Below are 19,835 nucleotides of genomic sequence, written 5' to 3'. Positions count from 1 at the left end.
CCAAATCTAGTGCCATTTAGTACTTTTCGTATACATTAATACGAATTTGCCAAGATGTCTCTATAGCTCAATCTTCAACAGTAATCATAATTTCAAATTTCAGGATTTCAGTTGTATCCTTTCAGGCAAAATCCAAATTGTACTAAATTTGGTACCATATAGTAAGAGAATTCGTGTTTAACCATCGACACTCAGTTACGGTAGCGTGTATGGCCGAGCATGCATGGTGTATTAACATCGACCATAAATTAAATTTGAGTATCATTTAGTACCAAATTTCATGGTTCGAGCGTTAAAGGTTCACCTAAATCCAAGTTTTCCATTTAGCACACATTATTTCCATAAGTCCCTCTTCATCCATCCAACAAAAATTTCATGCATACCTCGATCCTACACCCCCAAAATGAATCCATATTCAAATTTCAAGATTCCAACTCTATTGGTTCACCCACAATTTAAATTGTACCAAATTTAGTACACAGTTGTACGAATTTTCAAAACTTCCTATATATGCCCATTCCTTCACCCCCACAGTGATCCTAAATCCAAGTTTCAGGATTCCAACTTCATAGGTTATCCCACAATTCGAATTGTACCAAATTGTATACACAATAGTACCAATTCCAAAAATGTCTACATACCCCAATCCTACACTTCCACAGTGATCCTAAATCCAAGTTTCAGGATTCCAACTCTATTGGTTCACCCACAATTTAAATTGTACCAAATTTAGTACACATTAGTACGAATTTTCAAAACGTCCTATATACGTCCATTCCTTCACCCCCACAGTCATCCTAAATCCACGTTTCAAGATTCGAACTTTATCGGTTCATTCACAATTCAAATTGTACCAAATTTTGTACACAGTAGTACCAATTCCAAAACTTCCAATATACCCTATCCTACATCCCCACAGTGATCCTAAATTCATGTTTCAGGATTCTAACTCTAACGGTTTACCCACAATTTAAATTGTACCAAATTTAGTACAGAGTAGTACTTATTCCTAAAACGTCCTTCCTACCCCAATCCTACACCTCCACAGTGATCCTGACTCCAAATTTCATGATTATAGCTCTATTGGTTCACCGAAAATTCAAATTGTACCAAATTTAGTACCATTTAGTGCGCATAAGTATTAATTTGTTAAACTGAATCCTGAACCTAATCCTACATCCCTACAATGATCCTAACTCCAAATTTCATTGTTCCAGCACCCAAATCCAAATTGTACAAATTATAGTACGATTTAGTACTTTTCGTACATATAAGTAAAAAATTTTCCAAAAATACGTACATATCCTAATACTACCCACTCCGTCGGTAATGTTACTTTAAATTTTCAGGATTCCAGCTCGATTTGTACTTTCAAATTAAATTTGTACTAATTATAGTACCATATAGTACTTTTCGTACACATGAGTACACGCTTTCCAAACTCTCCTCATATCGACTCTACTTCTCAACCTTAATTTGCATTCCAAATTTCAAGTTGTTAACTCAATTCATTCACATGCTACGAAATTGTACCAAATTTAGTACATTTCAGTACTTTTTGGATACTTATAGTTCGAATGTCCAAAAAAAACCATTTGCTATATATATTCAACACTCCATCAGTGACCCTCAATCCAAAGTTCTAGCTCTAGTGGTTCGCCAAATACAAATGGTATCACATTTAGTACCTTTTAGTACTTTTCGTACGGTTCTAGTACGAATTTCCAAAAACCCAGCCTTATCTGACACCTTTGGACCAAGAGTGACCCTCATCTAAAATTTCAAGATTCTAGCTTTACCACACTGTGGTACAGGGTATTATGTATTTCTGCATATGTTTGTAACAGGCAAAAATAATCGAGATGGACCCATGGTTCATTTTGAGAATATGCATAGAATCACTTTCGGAGTCGATGTATGCATGTCCGTCTGTCCGTCTGTCCATGTAAAATTGTAAACAAAGTACAAGTCGCATTTATGATCCGAATTGGATAAAATTTGGCACAGCTCATTTGTTTGGCCCAAGGACGAACCCTATTGAAATTGGTAAAAATCGGTTCAGATTTAGATATAGCTCCCATATATAGTTCCGTCCGATATAAGGTAATTGGTGCACCAAAGGCCCTATATATCTTTCGATTTGCACGAAATTTGGCTTAGAGTACTGAATTAGATCCAGAATGATGTGTGCCAAGTTTCGAGAAAATCGGTTCGGATTTAGATTTAGCTCCCACATATAGTTTCGTCCGATTTAAGGTAAACGGGGCACCAAAGTCCTTATATATATTTCGATTTGCACGAAATTTGGTACATCATACTGAATTGAGTCCAGAATGATGTGTGCTAAGTTTCGTAAAAATCGGTTCAGATTTAGATATAGCTCCCATATATATTTTCGTCCGATTTAAGGTAAATGGGGCACCAAAGTCCCACATATCTTTCGGTTTGCACGAAATTTGGCATAGATTACTGAATTAGGTCCAGAATGATGTGTGCCAAGTTTCGAGAAAATCGGTTCGGATTTAGATATAGCTCCCACATGTCGTTTCGTCCGATTTAAGGTAAACGGGGCACCAAAGACCCTAAATATCATTCGATTTGCACGAAATTGGACATAGCGTACTGAACGATGTCTAGAATGATGTGTGCAAAGTTTCATGAAAATCGGTTCAGATTTAGATATAGCTCCCCTATATAGCTTCGTCCGATTTAAGGTAATTGGTGCAAAAAAGACCCTTTATATCTTTAGATTTGCATGAAATTTGGCTTAGAGTACTGAATTAGGGCCAGAATGATGTGTGCTAAGTTTAGTGAAAATCGGTTCAGATTTAGATATACCTCCCATATATAGTTTCTCCCGATTTTAGGTAAATAGTCCACTAAAGTCCCTGGAAATCTTTTGATTTGCACGAAATTTGGCACAGAGTAAGGAATAAGGTCTAGAATGATGTCTGCCAAGTTTCATGAAAATCGGTTCAGATTTAGATATAGCTCCCACATATAGTTTCGTCCGATTTAAGGTAAACGGGGCATCAAAGACCTTATATATGTTTCGATTTGCACGAAATTTGGTACATCATACTGAATTGAGTCCAGAATGATGTGTGCTAAGTTTCGTAAAAATCGGTTCAGATTTAGATATAGCTCCCACATATAGTTTCGTCCGATTTAAGGTAAACGGGGCACCAAAGTCCTTATATATATATTTCGATTTGCACGAAATTCGGGACATCATACTGAAGTGAGTCCAGAATGATGTGTGCTAAGTTTCGTAAAAATCGGTTCAGGTTTAGATAAAGCTCTCATATATATTTTCTCCGATTTTAGAAAATAGTCCACTAAAGTTCCTGGAAATCTTTTGATTTGCACGAAATTTGGCACAGCGTACTGAATTAAGTCTAGAATGATGTGTGCAAAATTTCGTGAAAATCGTTTCAGATTTAGATATAGCTCCCACATGTCGTTTCGTCCGATTTAAGGTAAACGGGGCACCAAAGACCCTAAATATCATTCGATTTGCACGAAATTGGGCATAGCGTACTGAACGATGTCTAGAATGATGTGTGCAAAGTTTCGTAAAAATCGGTTCAGATTTATATATAGCTCCCATATATATTTTCGTTCGATTTAAGCTAAACGGGGCACCAAAGTCCTTATATATATTTCGATTTGCACGAAATTTGGTACATCATACTGAATTGAGTCCAGAATGATGTCTGCTAAGTTTCATGAAAATCGGTTCAGATTTAGATATAGCTCCCATATATATTTTCATCCGATTTTAGGTAATTGGTGCACCATAGACCCTATAAATATTTCGATTTGCACGAAATTTGGCACAGCGTAATGAATAAGGTCTAAAATGATGTCTGCTAAGTTTCGTAAAAAGCTCCCCTATATAGCTTCGCCCTGGCAAAATTCCCTGATATCGGTTCAGATATAGATATATAAGAAAAACGCGTCGTCTGTTAGGATGCATATGTAGAATATACCCAAAGTGGTGAAGGGTATCATATAGTCGGTCCAGTCCGATTTTACTACTTTCCTTACTGTTTTTTTCTATATTTCTTATATCCTATACAAAATATACAATTCTCCAGTTTTCTCTGGCCAAAAGGCCAAGCATCATGTCATTGACTTCGGGGGAAAATCCCTTTATTTTAACAAAGCCATTTACGATATGCATATATGTACGTGCGATACTCATGCTGTACCATTGCTCACACATACATACATACAAACAAACCGATCTGAACTATTGTGAAATTACTAGAAATGTTTATTTAATAACAGAAATCGAAATAGAAAAAAAAATAATTACGAAAAAATCTTCAACGCGTATTCTGGACTCTCATTAGATCACGTTTGTTTATATTAAGTTGAAAGGAAAAAAAAATACAGGGGAATTTTCCATTCAGAAAAATAACAACATTTCTATATAAAAAAAAAATATTCAACAAATCGAATACCACAATTACCGCATAATAATTATGTGAATTTATTAAATACGTTAGATTGACATTATTAGGAAATTATTGTCGTTGAAGCGGCTAGACACAAAACAATGACAGACAGACATACATATTCATTTACATATTTACCTTAACGATAATGAGGAGGATGACTTTTAATTTCAATTTAAAAACGATAAATTATTGTTAGCTGGGATTGGCTTCTCCATAAAGGATTTGGCAACAATTTGGAGATTTCGATATTTGTTTTCAAAATAATTAAAAAAAAAATTTCTAAAATGCAATTCACCTTATTTTTCGGCGTTTTAGACCTCCATGGTGTATAACATATAAATAAAAATAAATATTTTTTTATTTGTTTTGTTTATTTTTGCATCTAAAAATAAAATATTCACCTTTGATATATATACATAAATTTCAAAAATATATATATTATCTGACAACAACTTGGAGAAGTTCAAATAGTAACATTTTTTTTATGATTGTGTGTGAGTGAAACACAAAGAAAACCAGTAAGGAAAGTAGTAAAGTCGGACGGGGCCGACTATATGATACCCTTCACCACTATGGGTATATTAAACAGGACTATTAACATGAAATATATATGGGAGCTATATAGACCGATTTTCTCGAAACTTGGCAGACATCACTCTAGGCTCAATTCAGTACGTTATGCCAAATTTCGTGCAAATCGAAGGATATATAAGTACTTTGTGGCACCATTTACATGAAATCGGACGAAACTATATATGGGAGCTATATCTAAATCTGAACCGATTTTCTCAAAACTTGGCAGACATCACTCTAGGCTTAATTCAGTACGATATGCCAAATTTCGTGCAAATCGAAAGATATATAGGGACTTTGGGGCACCATTTACATGAAATCGGACGAAACTATATGTGGGAGCTATATCTAAATCTGAACCGATTTTCTCAAAACTTGGCAGACATCACTCTAGGCTCAATTCAGTACGTTATGCCAAATTTCGAGCAAATCGAAAGATATATAGGAACTTTGGGGCACCATTTACATGAAATCGGACGAACATCAGACAGACAGAGAGACATCACTCTAGGCTCAATTCAATACGTTATGCCAAATTTCGCGCAAATCGAAAGATATATAGGGACATTGGGGCACCATTTACATGAAATCGGACGAAACTATATATGGGAGCTATATCTAAATCAGGACCGATTTTCACGAAACTTGGCAGACATCACTCTAGGCTTAATTCAGTACGATATGCCAAATTTCGTGCAAATCGAAAGATATATAGGGACTTTGGGGCACCATTTACATCAAATCGGAGGAAACTATATATGGCAGGTATATATAAATCTGAACCGATTTTCTCAAAACTCGGCAGACATCACTCTAGGAACAATTCAGTACGTTATGCCAAATTTTGTGCAAATCGAAAGATATATAGGGACTTTGGGACACCATTAACATGAAATCGGACGAAACTATATATGGGAGCTATATCTAAATCTGGACCGATTTTCGCGAAACTGGGCAGACATCATTCTAGCCTCAATTCAGTACGTTATGCCAAATTTCATGCAAATCGAAAGATATATAAGGACTTTGGTACACCATTTACCTTAAATCGGAGGAAGATATATACGGGAGCTATATCTAAATCTGAACCGATTTTCACGAAACTTTGCACACATCATTCTAGACTTAATTCAGTGCGCTATGCCAAATTTCGTGCAAATCGAAAGATATATAGGGACTTTGGTACGCCATTTACCAAAAATCGGCCGAAATTATATATGGGAGCTATATCTAAATCTGAACCGATTTTCACGAAACTTGGCACACATCTTTCGTGGCTCAATTCAGTACGCTATGCCAAATTTCGTGCAAATCGAAAGATTTTCAGGGTCTAAAGTCCGTAAATCGGGCGAAACTATATATGGGAGCTATATATAAATCTGAACCGATTTTCACGAAACTTGGCACACATCTTTCGTGGCTCAATTCAGTACGCTATGCCAAATTTCGTGCAAATCGAAAGATTTTCAGGCTCTAAAGTCCGTAAATCGGGCAAAACTATATATGGGAGCTATATCTAAATCTGAACCGATTTTTCCCAATTTCAATAGGGTTCGTCCTTGGGCCAAACAAATGAGCTGTGCCAAATTTCATCCAAATCAGATCATAAATGCGACCTGTACTTTGTTTACAATTTAACATGGACAGACGGACAGACGGACGGACGGACGGACATGCATAAATCGATTCAGAAAGTGATTCTATGCATATTCTCAAAAGGAACCATGGGTCTATCTTGATTATTTTTGCCTGTTACAAACATATGCACAAAGACATAATACCCTGTACCACAGTGTGGTGAAGGGTATAAATATATAACGTCATTATCGTTAAGGTATACTTCTGTCTATATACATATAGACGGATCTTTAATAGTACCTCCAGCACCCTCGCCACCACCAACGAACAAAGTCAATAATTAAAAAAAATAGAAATTAGTAATAGATAGAAAAACAAAAAGCTAACCATAAACAAATATAATAAATCATTTTCGAAAAAATTTTCTGTCTAGATATTTTTATTGGGATTTTTTTAAATAATATTTTTTTTCAATGATTCAAGGGGGGATTTTATGGGATATTTTCCCAGAGACAATTAAATAACTATAAACGTGGTTTTTTATAGAATATATTTCCAGAAACTATCATTATCCTGTATTTATACCCTACAAAAGTATGTTGTCAGGGTATTATAGCTTAATGTAGCCTCAGGAGTAACGCCGCTAAATATTGGCCCTAGACCCACCTTTAAGTATACCGATCGTGATATCTCGACTAGCTGAGTCGATCTAGACATGTGTGTCCGTCCGTCTGTCCATTATAATTTGTAAACACGATACAGGCCACAGTTATGGACCAATCCTCACGAAATTTTGTATGAAGAATGGGTTCTGGCCAATGAAGACCCATTTTGTTTTTGGTAAAGATCGGTTAATATTTAGGGGATGAAATGGACCAAAAAATTTATTTTTGTCGGTTTTTCTGGTCGCTCCAGAGACCGCAATTATGGCCCTAACATCGCGAATTTTTACATGGAGAAGGGGATCGGGTCAGAGAATAAGCATGCATGTTTTGATAAAGATCGGTCAATATTTAGCGGGTCAAATGGACCCTGACTTTTGTGTGACAAAATTTGTATTCTATAGCGACAGGATAAAGACCCAAGAGGTTGACAGCATATCCAAGAGGAGTGGTTGACCTTTAAATAGATACCAATTATATTGTCGTATGTGTTCGGATATGAGAGTTACACTTAAATATTTACGGCTGCGTACATATTCAGATATTATCTAGTAACCCATTACCCCACTAGAGGGCGGAAATATAACGCTGATCGCTTTGAAATGTTCCATGAGGTTATAGTTATGGTCAAGGACAATGCCAATAATTTTCGGTGATGATCAGATAATAATATTGGAATGAAGTGGAACGAAAATCTAATTTTTTGTGTTTTTTTTTTCAAAGTCGGTCCGTCAACATAACCCACGGTAAAGATAATCTGTACAAGTAATTTGAAAGGCTATACTGAATATTATTAATATGACTTCTAGTCGGTCAAGAGGGTGCAAATATCACGAAATTTGCCCAAGCTCTGAATATAGAACCATAGAGTTTCGTGAAAGTTGTATAGAGTATCGTAAAGTCGGCCCCGTTCGACTATACTGCTCCGTTCACTGATTTTTAAATAATATTTTTTTCCCAATGATACAAGGGGGGGGGGGGTGTGATTTTATGGGATATTTTCCCAGAGGCAATCACACAGCTATAAGTGGGGTTTTTTATAGAATACTAGCAAAGTGCCCGCTACTTCGTATGCGGAAAGGGAATAAAAAGAGAAAATAATATTTCATATATAAGTCGTGAATACTGTATAATTTGTTGTACTATAGTTCTGAATTCCACCTCTATTCCTACATTTAATATCAAGTTTATTACCATTTAGTACCCCCTTCATACACATAATCACTATTTTCCGAAATCTCTTTCTTATTTCCATTACACTGATTTAGAATAGATCAGAATTCCAATTATATATTTACGTACAGGTTTCACATGTAGTTCCATTTAGAACTTTTCGAACACATAAGTACACATTTTCAAGACTATCTCCATACCATCACAACCACTAAATTTAGTATCAATTAGTACCACAAAAACCCTTTGGTTCTTCTTTCCAACTCTCTGTCAGTGAACCACATTTCAAATTTTGGGTTTCCAGCTCTCTCCGCTACCCAAATCCAAATTGTTCCAAATATAGTGAATTTTCTATTCTATTTGCTATTGGTACACAAAACTCCGAGTTGCCAATGTTGTCTCCACAGCTCAACACTACACTTCAACAGTAATCTAAATTCCAAATCTGTGGATTCAACCAAATCCAAATTGTTTCAAATTTGGTACCATTTAGTACTTTTCATACTTATAAGTAAGAATTTCCTACACTCTAAAATTTATTGTACTTTTCGTACTCATAAGTACAAATTTCCAAATGTACCTCAATCCTTCTCTCAAATAGTCTAAAATTTAAGAATTCCAGCTCTGTTTGTTCATTAAAAACCAAATTATACCAGATTTGTTACCATTCTGTACTTTTCCTACACTCTTAGAGTAATCTTTCATGATTCGAGTTCTACCCGTTCACCAAAGTCCAAATTTTCCCAAATGTTGTGCTTGTCGTACCCAGAGTACGAATTTCCAAAAATATCTCAGTTATACACTCCATTAATAACCTTAAATCAACATTTAATGATTCCAGCTCTATCCGTTCACCAACATCCAAACTGTACCAACTTTAGTACCAATTATTACTTTTCGTAGACGTAAGTACGAGTTTCTGAAACTGCCACAATTCCATACTGAAACAGTAAATTTATTCATAAGTTTCAGGATAACCGCCCTATCCGTTCACAATGATCCATATTGTACCATATTTAGTACCATTTAGTACTTTTCGTACTTATGAGTTCGAATTTCATACACTGTCTCAATCCTTTGCTTTAAGAATAATTTTATTTTCAAATCTATGTACTAAACTTAGTACCATTTAGTACACATAATTGAGCATTTTAAAACTACCTCCATGCCTCATCCTACGCCCCAACCACATTATTAAGTCCAATTTTTAGGATTCCCGCTCATACAAAACGAATTGTACCATATTTAGTATCATTTAGTGCTTGTCGTATCAATAAGTACGAAATTCCAATACTTCCTTAATTCTGTAATTTTCTTTCCAAATTTAAGTTTACCATCTCTATCCCTTAACTCTAGTCAAATTTGTACCAAGTTTTGTACTATTTAGTACACATAATGAGGAAATTTTAAAAACTACCGACATATCTCAATTCAAAATCTCAGCCCAATCCGTTAACACAAAAATAATTTGTAAACTTTTTGGTACCATTTAGTACTTTTGGTTTCTATAATTAAGAATTTCCTAAACTATGTCAATCCTGCACTCCAATAGTAATTTTCTGTTCACACGTAATGAAGTTGTACCAAATATAGTATCATTTAGTACACATAAGTACTATGCTTCCATATCTCAATTCTATCCTTTGAAGCAAAATTCAAATTGTACTAAATTTAGTACCATATAGTACCTTTCGTACCAATAAGTACGAATTTCCTAATCTACCTCAGTCCTATACTTCAACAGTCATTTTAATTCCCAATTTGAAGACTCCAGCTCCATCTGTTCCCCTAAATCCAACTTACACCAAATTTAGTACCATTTAGTACTTTTCATACAAATAAGCACGATTTTTTAAAGCTACCTCAATCCTATACTCCAATAGTAGTCCTAATTCCAATTATCAGGAAACTGGTACTACTGTGCACTAAATTTGGTACAATTAAAATTGTGGGTGAACCGATAGAGTTGGAATCATGAAACTTGGATTTAGGATCAGTGTGGGGGATAGAATTGGGGTATGTAGAATGTTTTCGAAATTCGAACTACTGCGTACTAAATTTGGTACAATTTAAATTGTGGGCGAACCAATATAGTTGGAATCCTGAAATTTGAATTTGGAATCAAATTGGGTTAGGAAGGAGGTTTTAGAAATTCGTACCACTGTGTACTATATTTAGTACAATTTAATTTGTGGGTGAACAGATAGAGTTAGAATCCTGAAACTTGGGTTTAGAATCACTGTCGGTGTGTATGATTGGGGTATTTAGGAAGTTTTGGATATTCGTACTACTGTGTACTAAAATTGGTACAATTTTAATTGTGGGTTAACCAATAGAGTTGGAATCCTGAAATTTGAATTTGGAATCATTGTAGGGGTGTACGATCGGGGTATGCAGGAAGTTTTTTTAGATGGTTGAGGAGGGTACTTATGGAAATAATGTGTGCTAAATGTAAAATTTGGATTTGAGTGAACCTTTAGAGCTCGAATCATGAAATTTGGTACTAAATGGTACTCAAATTTAATTTATGGTCGATATTAATGTCTGGATTGTTTTTTCTGACATATGCAGTTTTCTGTGAAAATAGAAAAACAAAATTTTTTATAAAAAAATATTTTTGTGGGCGTGGAGTTTTATAAAAAAAATCAGACGTGGATTTTTTTAAAAGATATTGTGGATGTTTATAAAAAAAGTATTTTTTAGTCGTGCATTTTTATAAAGTATTATTAGGCGTGGATTTTTTATAAAAAAAATTTAGTCATGGATTTTTATAAAAAAATATTTAGGCGTGTATTTTTCTATATATAAAGAATATTTTTTAGGCGTGGATTTTTATAAAGAATATTTTTAGGCGTGAATTTTATAAAAAATATTTTTTGGCGTGGATTATTATAAAGAATATTTTTTAGGCGTAGATTTTTATAAAGAATAGTTTTTAGGCGTGGATTTTTACAAAGAATTTTTTTGTAGGCGTGGATTTTTATGAAAAATATTTTTTGATGTGGATTTTTATAAAGAATAGTTTTTAGGCGTGGATTTTTATAAATAATATTTTTAGGCGTGGATTTTTATAAAGAATATTTTTCAGGCGTGGATATTTATAAAAAAATATTTTTTAGGCGTGGATTTTTATAAAGAATATTTTTCAGGCGTGGATTTTTATAAAGAATATTTGTAGGCGTGGATTTTTATAAATAATATTTTTAGGCGTGAATTTTTATAAAAACATAGTTTTTAGGCGTGGATTTTTATAAATAATATTTTTAGACGTGAATTTTTATAAAAACATAGTTTTTAGGCGTGGATTTTTATAAAAAAAATTAGGGGTGAATTTTTATAAAAACATATTTTTGTAGGCGCGGATTTTTAAAAATAATTTTTGTTAACCTGGATTTTTAAAAATACATTTTTTAGACGAGGATTTTTAAAGATACATTTTCTGGGCGTGGATTTTTATAATATATATATATATATATATATATATATTTTGTAGGTAGATTTTTTTTGTAGATTTTTAAAAAAATATATATTTTAAAAATATTTTTTACTTTTATTTAGGCGTGGATGTTTTTTATAAAAAATATTTTGTAAGAGTGGATTTTTATAAAAAAAAATGTTTTTGGAGTTGATTCTTATAAGAAGTATTTTGTTTTGTTGGATTGATGTGTTTTATAAAAAATATTTTTTTAGGAGTGGATTCTTATAAAAAATATTTGTTTATATAAAATATTTTGTAGGTGGACGATTTTTATAAAAAAAAAAGATTCTTATATAAAAAAATTGTTATAAAAAATATTTTTTAGCCGTGAATTTGTATAAAAGATTTTACGTGTTTTTTAAGAATGTATTTTTAAAAATATATATTTTTTATTTATAAAAAAAGTTATCTCACTTTCCCTGCAAAAATTAAAATAAAATGTGTGTAAGTTTTTTTTTTTTTAAATATGTTTTTTTATTTAATTTTTTTACTTATCATTTTAATTGATTTTCTATAAAATTTTTTCAAAAGTCAAAATAAAAAAATGCTTTCTTTTTATATCGAAAAAAGTATTTTTGTTCAAAAGAATATAATAGTGTGATTTTTCTTATAAAAAAACTGTTTAGTTTTCTACCAATTTTCCGACCAAAACCCCACAAAAACCCCCCTGCTCTTCGAAAAAAATAGACCAACAAATTATGACGTTTTCAATTAGAACAAGAAAACGAAACTACAAAGAAAAGAAAATTAGCACATTGGTATGAAATTGTCACTGCTAATTTTAAGGTGAAATTACGACAACAACAACAACAAAAACCCCACAACAAACCTTAAGAGGGTTTTTTTTTTTTTGTAACGTCCTACATGCCAATGATGAAAATTCAACATACATAAATCTCACGAAACGCCACTGTCTTTCAGAGGGGTGGATGGGGGGAATGTGTTCGCATTTACACACCCCAAAACAAAGTCCGCAAAAATTTCACGAAGAACTTGGCTGCTGGCCCCTATTTTTCGCCTGTCTGTTATTGTTGATGAAATGCATGCACATACATGTATGTGCAACAGTGACAGACCAGGCCAACAACAATACAATTCAACACAAATGCATACTACGACGTTTTTCGTTGATGGCTATCGAAGTTTGTGGGGTTTTCGTCGTCGTCGCCAACAACGAACGAACAAGCGAGCCTTCTTTTTCAATGAGATTCCACTACAACAACAACCTACTACGGAACGAAACCACCATCATCGTATGGCTGACGTAAAGTTGTGTCGTCGTGACTCCTCATCACACAACAGACAAACGGACACACACACACACAGATACAAAATGAACTGCTTGTATTGTGTGTGTGCGGTGTTGTGTTTGGTTTGGCGCTCACTCCCCACATAAATGAAAACATCAACAGAAGGCAAGGCAAGCCAGCCAGACGGCCAAGCAACCTAACTTAACTTTTTGAAATGAAATTGTGATATGTTTTCATTCGTTTGTTGATTGTTCAACGGAACGGTTGTGTTTCAGACTCAGACTCTCTCAGTCTTTGGCAAGAATATGCCCTGTGTTTACATTAAAAAAGAATAAAAAATAAAATTATTTCAAAAGAAGAAATTAAATGAAAGAATTAATTTGAAAAATAAATATATAAAGTGAGACAAAGAACAAATCTTGAGAAGAAAGAAATTCTAAAAGAAAAATCTCTTAAGTGAAGACAAACAAAAGCAAAACACCTTAAGATAAAAAAGTAACAGTTTTAAGTGTTTTGAAAATAAAGAAAAAATAAATTTTGAAAGCAAAAAATCAAGAGAAAAAACTCCATCACAAAACGGATTTATTAAAACAAAAATTTCAAGCAAAATTTGTGAAAATTCAGCAAATACCAATAAAAACATGGATATCACTCTATTACCCTCACCACCGGCCACACCGCCATTGTGCGAAAACAAAAATGAAAATGTAAGTATTTTTGGGGAATTTCGAAAAATATTAAAAAATTCTGGAAAAAAAATTTTATATCCAAAATAGGGATTTTTTGGTTAATTTTCATTGAAAAAGCTTAAAAAATATTCAAAAAATTTTGATATTTCGTTTTCCCAAATAAAAGGGGAATTTTTGGTTTTGAAAAATTTTTAATGATTTTTTGCGGATTTGAGGTTGATGAGGTCAAGTTTTTATGATATAGAGTAGAAATGAGCTAAAATATTGAAATTTAGCAAAATTGTGTAAAAGTTGAAATTTTTGTTTTGAAAAAAGGTATTGATTTTTTGGGAAATTGAAGTCAAGAGCTCCGAATTTAAAAATATAGATTAGAAACGGTCCTACATTTTGAAATTCATTGCCATTGTGTGGAAATTCTACTTCAAAATTCCTACCACGAAATTAGGACCTAGGTCACATTTTAGGGTTCGTAAACAGGTGTTGGAAATTTTTAAATTTTGGTGAAATGTAATTTTTAATATCAAAAAGTTCTAATAATGAGCAAAAATATATATATATTTTAATCTTTTTTCAAAATTGACTTAATTTTGTTAATTTCACAATTGAAAAATATTTCAAAATTTCTCAAAAGGGTATAAATTTTTAATACTCTTTATTATATCACAATGAAATTTGCAAAATTTCCATGAATAAAAAAAATCCCAAAAAGGGAAATTTTTACTTTTCGCCAAAATTGGGAATTTCACAATGGGCAAATATTTCAAAATTTATTGAAATTCAGCAAAATATTAATAATTATTTTTATTCTAACGAATTTTGAAATCAAATTGAAATTAAAAAAAATTCCCTTGAAATTTCCCAAAAGGGAAATTTTTATTTTTTAACACCAAACGTCTTAGAATTGCTTTCAGACCGGGAAAATATAGGAAATTTTTAAAAAATTCTGAAAGACAAAGATTTCCCTAAGAGGGAAATTTTGATTTCCACATGAAATCAATGAATTTTGAATTTATTTATATAGTTTACAAAGAAAAATAACAAATACCGCAGGAAATGAAAAATATCCCAAAGGGAAATTTTTATACAAAAAATATTTTACTATTAAAAAATAAATTGTTGATATTTTTTAAACATAAAACTTCCATAAAGGCGAAAAAAATTTAATAAAAAAAAACTCTTATTTTTGCCAAAAAATGCATTCATATTTTTTTTAATTGTAAAAAAAAAATTCAATAAAAAAATGTTCACAAAATTTCATTATATTATTTTTTTTTTCTCATTTTTTTTTTTAATATAAAAAAATATTTTTTTGCCTTAAGAGAATAAAAATTTTTTATTTGTTAAAAAACCAACAACAATTTTACTTTATGGGAATTTTTATTTTATTTTTCTCATAAAAATCAAAAATAAATCACCTTAGGAATTTAATTTTTACAATGACCTGCAATAATTTTTTTATATATAAAAAACACAAATTATTATTAGAAAAAAATAATAAAATCAACAACAAAATTGTCTGGCAGACACGTTCCAAGATAATTTTTTTTAAATACTGGGTGCAAATAGCAACAACAACGATAGCAGGGAATGAACGAAATCACCTAATTTTTTTATTACTACACAGATTGTCGCACCCTCAAAAATCATCATCAAACGTCGTCTATGACGAATCATATAATCATAATAATAATAAATATCGTAAAGATGTAGAAGAAGAAAAAAAATAGATTTATAATCAAATAACATTGCATATTTATTCTTCTTCTTTTATTTAAATTATTTCATTATTATAACTCTGACTGTATCATTTGTGTATTTGTTTTGTTGTATTTGCTGTTGCTGTTTTTTTTTTATTATTATTACCCATTTTTTTGTGTTACCTATAAATACTTTGCCTTGTCTCTTTCTGACTGGCAAAAAATTTGAAAACAAATGTTTTCGCTCTCTTTCTAACACATTGGCCACACTCTGATCACGCAGTAATCATTCGTCTATCAGCTGGTGTTCACGTGAACACTGAATGGGAAACACACAGCCATGAAGTGGATGAGTGATACAATAATAAAATAAAAAAAACAGCAAAAACAACAACACCATCAGCAGTATAAAGTACAACAGACGACGCCGCCATCAACCAGACATGTATGGATTTATGTGTGTTTATAATACACACCACACAGCAGCAAACAAACGAACGACCTATACAACAACTACAATGTATACATATAACTCCGAGAAATAAACACAACACACAGAGAGCTTTAGTTAGAGTACACTAAGAAGAACAAGCATCAGCACAACACAGCACACTTACGTATTAGGCAATAACAAAAATAGTACACACAGTTAGTTGGGGAGAGAGACAAAGAGAGCAAGTAAAAAAAGGAGGCAGCTAATCCACTACGTACTATAGTGAGTGTGTGTGGTTGTTGTTATATTGGGGGTATGGTCGTCCGTCGTCGTTGTTGTGGTTATTCGTGTATTTACTTGCCGAGAGTTGTATTGTGTGAGAGTAGTAGAGGGAGAAAAGGTTTTCTGTGGCTCACCATTAACGGCATTGAGTGTGTGGGGAAAGAAAAAAAAATCCCCTTGTAGTAGAGATTTAGAGAAAAAACCCAAACAGTCATTAATAGTGGAATTTTTTTTGTTGGTCTTATTAGAAATGAAGAAGAAGAAGACAAAGTAGACAATTTATTTTTGTTGACGTAAATATTGTGTTTGCCTTGTTGTTGTTTATTATTAATTCTGTACGCCTGTTATTTTAAAAAAAGAGGGAGTATCTTGTTCATGTGTTTTTATTGTTGTTGGTTGGTTGGCCGGCCTTCTTTGTAGTTTATTTAAGTGGTGGGGAGAGAAAAAATGGCGCGTTTTTTCGTGTTGTATTTTTCTGTTGATATCATCATCATCCGTACACCGGATGGTCACACCAAGCCCGTTTTTTTTTATGAGACAACATACCATGAACATTCCTCATGCGCTCGTTTATCATTTGTTGTTGTTTTTGTTCCACTATCCTATCCTGTTGTTGCTGTTTTACATTCTGTTTTTTGTGACCATGCCATATGACGTAGTTTGGACCTTTGAAACAGTATAAATGATGATATGTAGCAACAACAATGACGCTAGACGCGAATCATGCATTGAACGCGTGCTAACCAAAGCACAGCACAAGTGGGTTGGTTTGGTCGTGTTGTTGTTGTTTTGATTTATTCTTGGTATTTGGTTCAGTGCAAATGTATAACAACAATTTTTTTTCTTGTTGATGATGAGTAAGTGAGAGAGAGAGTCTCGTATACTCTCTCTCTGTGAATAATTTCTGTTTTACTGTGAATTATCTAAAAAAAAGGCAAAATGTTGTTTGCTTTTTTGTTCATGCTGTGCGCCTGGTTAGACATGCATTGTACGTATTTATTTGACAGTGTCATGTTGTGAATGAAATTGAATGAATTCACTCAGAAGGCAGGCAATGCGAACAAATTGAATTTTGAAACCAAATTGAACTTGCTAGTAGGGAATGACATAGAATTTTTGTAAAATGCAAAACAAAACACGATGGTGGTTGGTTGGTACTTTTGTTTTGCATTAGGCAGACAACAAGGCAGGCGGGCATGTTAGCAAAGGCACACACCTTCAAGAGGGAATAAATACAGTACATCAAATACAGTACTTATGCATTATATGAGGAATTTTCAAATTTGATGAAACAAGGAATTAAAAAAATAAAAATATTTTTTTATAAAAGAAAAATAAAAATATTTTTTTTATAAAAAAATAAAAATATTTTTTTTATAAAAAAATAAAAATATTTTTTTATAAAAAAATAACAATATTTTTTTATAAAAAAAATAAAAATATTAATTTATAAAAAAAAAATATTTTTTTATAAAAAAAAAATAAAAATATTTTTTTATAAAAAAAATAAAAATATTTTTTTATAAAAAAAAATAAAAATATTTTTTTATAAAAAAAATAAAAATATTTTTTTATAAAAAAAAATAAAAATATTTTTTTATAAAAAAAATAAAAATATTTTTTTATAAAAATATGTTTTATAACAAAAATATAAAAATAAAAATAGAATACTTCAAAAAAAAATAAAATTATTTAAAAAAATAGATTTTTTATTTTAAATTTACTAATTTCCCCTCTTATTTCTTTTTCTCCTTCCAGAACTCCAATACAGTATCCCACAATTTGGATGATAAGCTGTTAAAAGCAAAATTACAACTACAATTAGATCAGCAACAACAAAAACACCACAAATCATCCTCAAATCCAGGGCTGATAACACCACAACCCTCAGATACAGAAGATGATGATGGTAGTAAACCACCAGCAGTGAAGAAGCCAAAATTGGATATACCCACACCGGCCACAACACCTAACAATTTATTGGGTCAACAGCAGCGGGCCAGTGTGATCATGCATGTCAATAGTTCGGGCATTTGTTCGTCCATCGATGAAAATTCCTGTTCATCAACCATATCCAGTATCTCACAAACCAACAGCACAGTATCATCCTGCTCGTCCACCTCCTCTTTGTCTGCCTCATCATCCTGCTCCTCCGCCTCATCGATAGCATCATCGGATATTGATGATTCGGAAACGAATGTATGGCGTAGTTTAAAATTTAAAATGAATCGTAAACGTACAGCCACAGAGACTACAGACTTTAATTCCGATTCGGAATTGACACAGGATGTTGTCAAGGCGTCCACATTGGAGGAAGTGAAAGAAGTTACCCGCATCGAACAAAAAGTATTAGAAGAAACCAAAAATCCCGAACTAAATAATTCCCAATCAACAAATACCACACAATTCCGTTTTACATTGCCAAATGCAAGTCCAGCTGCTGCTGGGCAAAATGTGGCCCTGCAATATCAGTTAGTGGCCCCGAAGACAAATTATTTGTTGGCCGATACAAATGCCACGGCCCAATTTTTGTTGCTGAATCCCAATGTGTTGTTGCAAAGTTTAGGCAATAACAACAACACCACTTCCCGCCCCATTATTCCTGCCGTTCCAGTTGCACCTCAAAATTCAACACCCGCCACCACAACATCCATTGCTGCTCCTTCTGCCGCTCCCTCTGCGGAACGTAAACGCATTTATGAATGCAATCACCCGGATTGCGGTAAAAATTATTTCAAATCCAGCCATTTGAAGGCCCATCAGCGAGTACACACCGGCGAACGACCCTTCATCTGCAAATGGGAAAATTGCGATAAGCGTTTCTCACGTTCCGATGAGCTTTCGAGGCACAAGCGTACCCATACGGGCGAAAAGAAATTCGTTTGCCATGTCTGCGATAAGAAATTTATGCGCAGCGATCATCTGTCGAAGCATGTGAAGAGACATGCCTCAAAACGTCAACAGGACGGAAGTCGGAATGGTATGGCGGCGGCTGCTGCAACAACTCCATCTGTTGTGAATGCTTCCAGCAGTCTTGTGGTTGAAAACAACCCTCTGATTAAACATTTGAGACCTATTGCACCAGCAACCGCTTGCAACACTACCACCACCACCCAGTCTACAAATAGCCTGAATACAGTACAAATTAATGGAACCAATACAACATCTGCCCTGCAACTACAAATCTGTAATGCCTCGGATTTGTTGAGCTTACAGCAACAGGTGGCGGCTGTGAATTTCAGCCCAATGATACCGCAGCAGCAGTAAATTTTTGGGGGTCCATCCTCAATTTTTTTTTATTTTTCCCCCCAACAACAACAACAAAAATACAAATCTCATTTCAAAATCTAAAAAATTTTAAACTGGAAAAAGGGTTAATTTTGAAACAAAAAATTAAAAGAAGAAGAAAAAAGGAAATTAGGAAAAAAGGAAGAAAAAAAATCTCACCACAACCATTCCAATAAGAAAAAAAATCCAAGTGGAAATGTTTATAAGCAACTCCAAAAAAAGGCTTTATTCAGTATTTTGTTTTCAAAAAAAACTTTTTTTTTGGA

At 32.9% G+C, this 19,835-nt stretch overlaps 1 protein-coding gene across 1 annotated transcript; it reads left to right on the top strand.

Moving 5' to 3' along the window:
- Window positions 1–13,760: 13,760 nt before the first annotated feature.
- Window positions 13,761–19,548, top strand: LOC133323070 (Krueppel-like factor 10). The gene is made up of 2 exons (XM_061532028.1): window positions 13,761–13,887; window positions 18,040–19,548. Exons 1-2 carry the CDS (start codon window positions 13,822–13,824, stop codon window positions 19,546–19,548), a joined length of 1,575 nt encoding a protein of 524 aa, XP_061388012.1. The 5' UTR covers window positions 13,761–13,821.
- The last annotated feature ends 287 nt before the right edge of the window (window positions 19,549–19,835 follow it).

Source organism: Musca vetustissima, unplaced genomic scaffold (genome assembly GCF_032173495.1).
Source record: "Musca vetustissima isolate MV318-11 ecotype Yass unplaced genomic scaffold, APGP_CSIRO_Mvet_v1 utg21037, whole genome shotgun sequence".
NCBI lineage: Eukaryota > Metazoa > Arthropoda > Insecta > Diptera > Muscidae > Musca > Musca vetustissima.
The sequence above is the reverse complement of the archived record's forward strand: the minus strand, read 5'-3'. Positions and strand labels throughout refer to the sequence as shown.

Bases quoted from the DNA above. Each gene is read 5' to 3' on its own strand.
- LOC133323070 (XM_061532028.1), top strand. From the start codon at position 13,822: ATGGATATCACTCTATTACCCTCACCACCGGCCACACCGCCATTGTGC. The intron at 13,888-18,039 runs GTAAGTATTTTT...TTCTCCTTCCAG, and splicing joins GCGAAAACAAAAATGAAAAT to AACTCCAATACAGTATCCCA.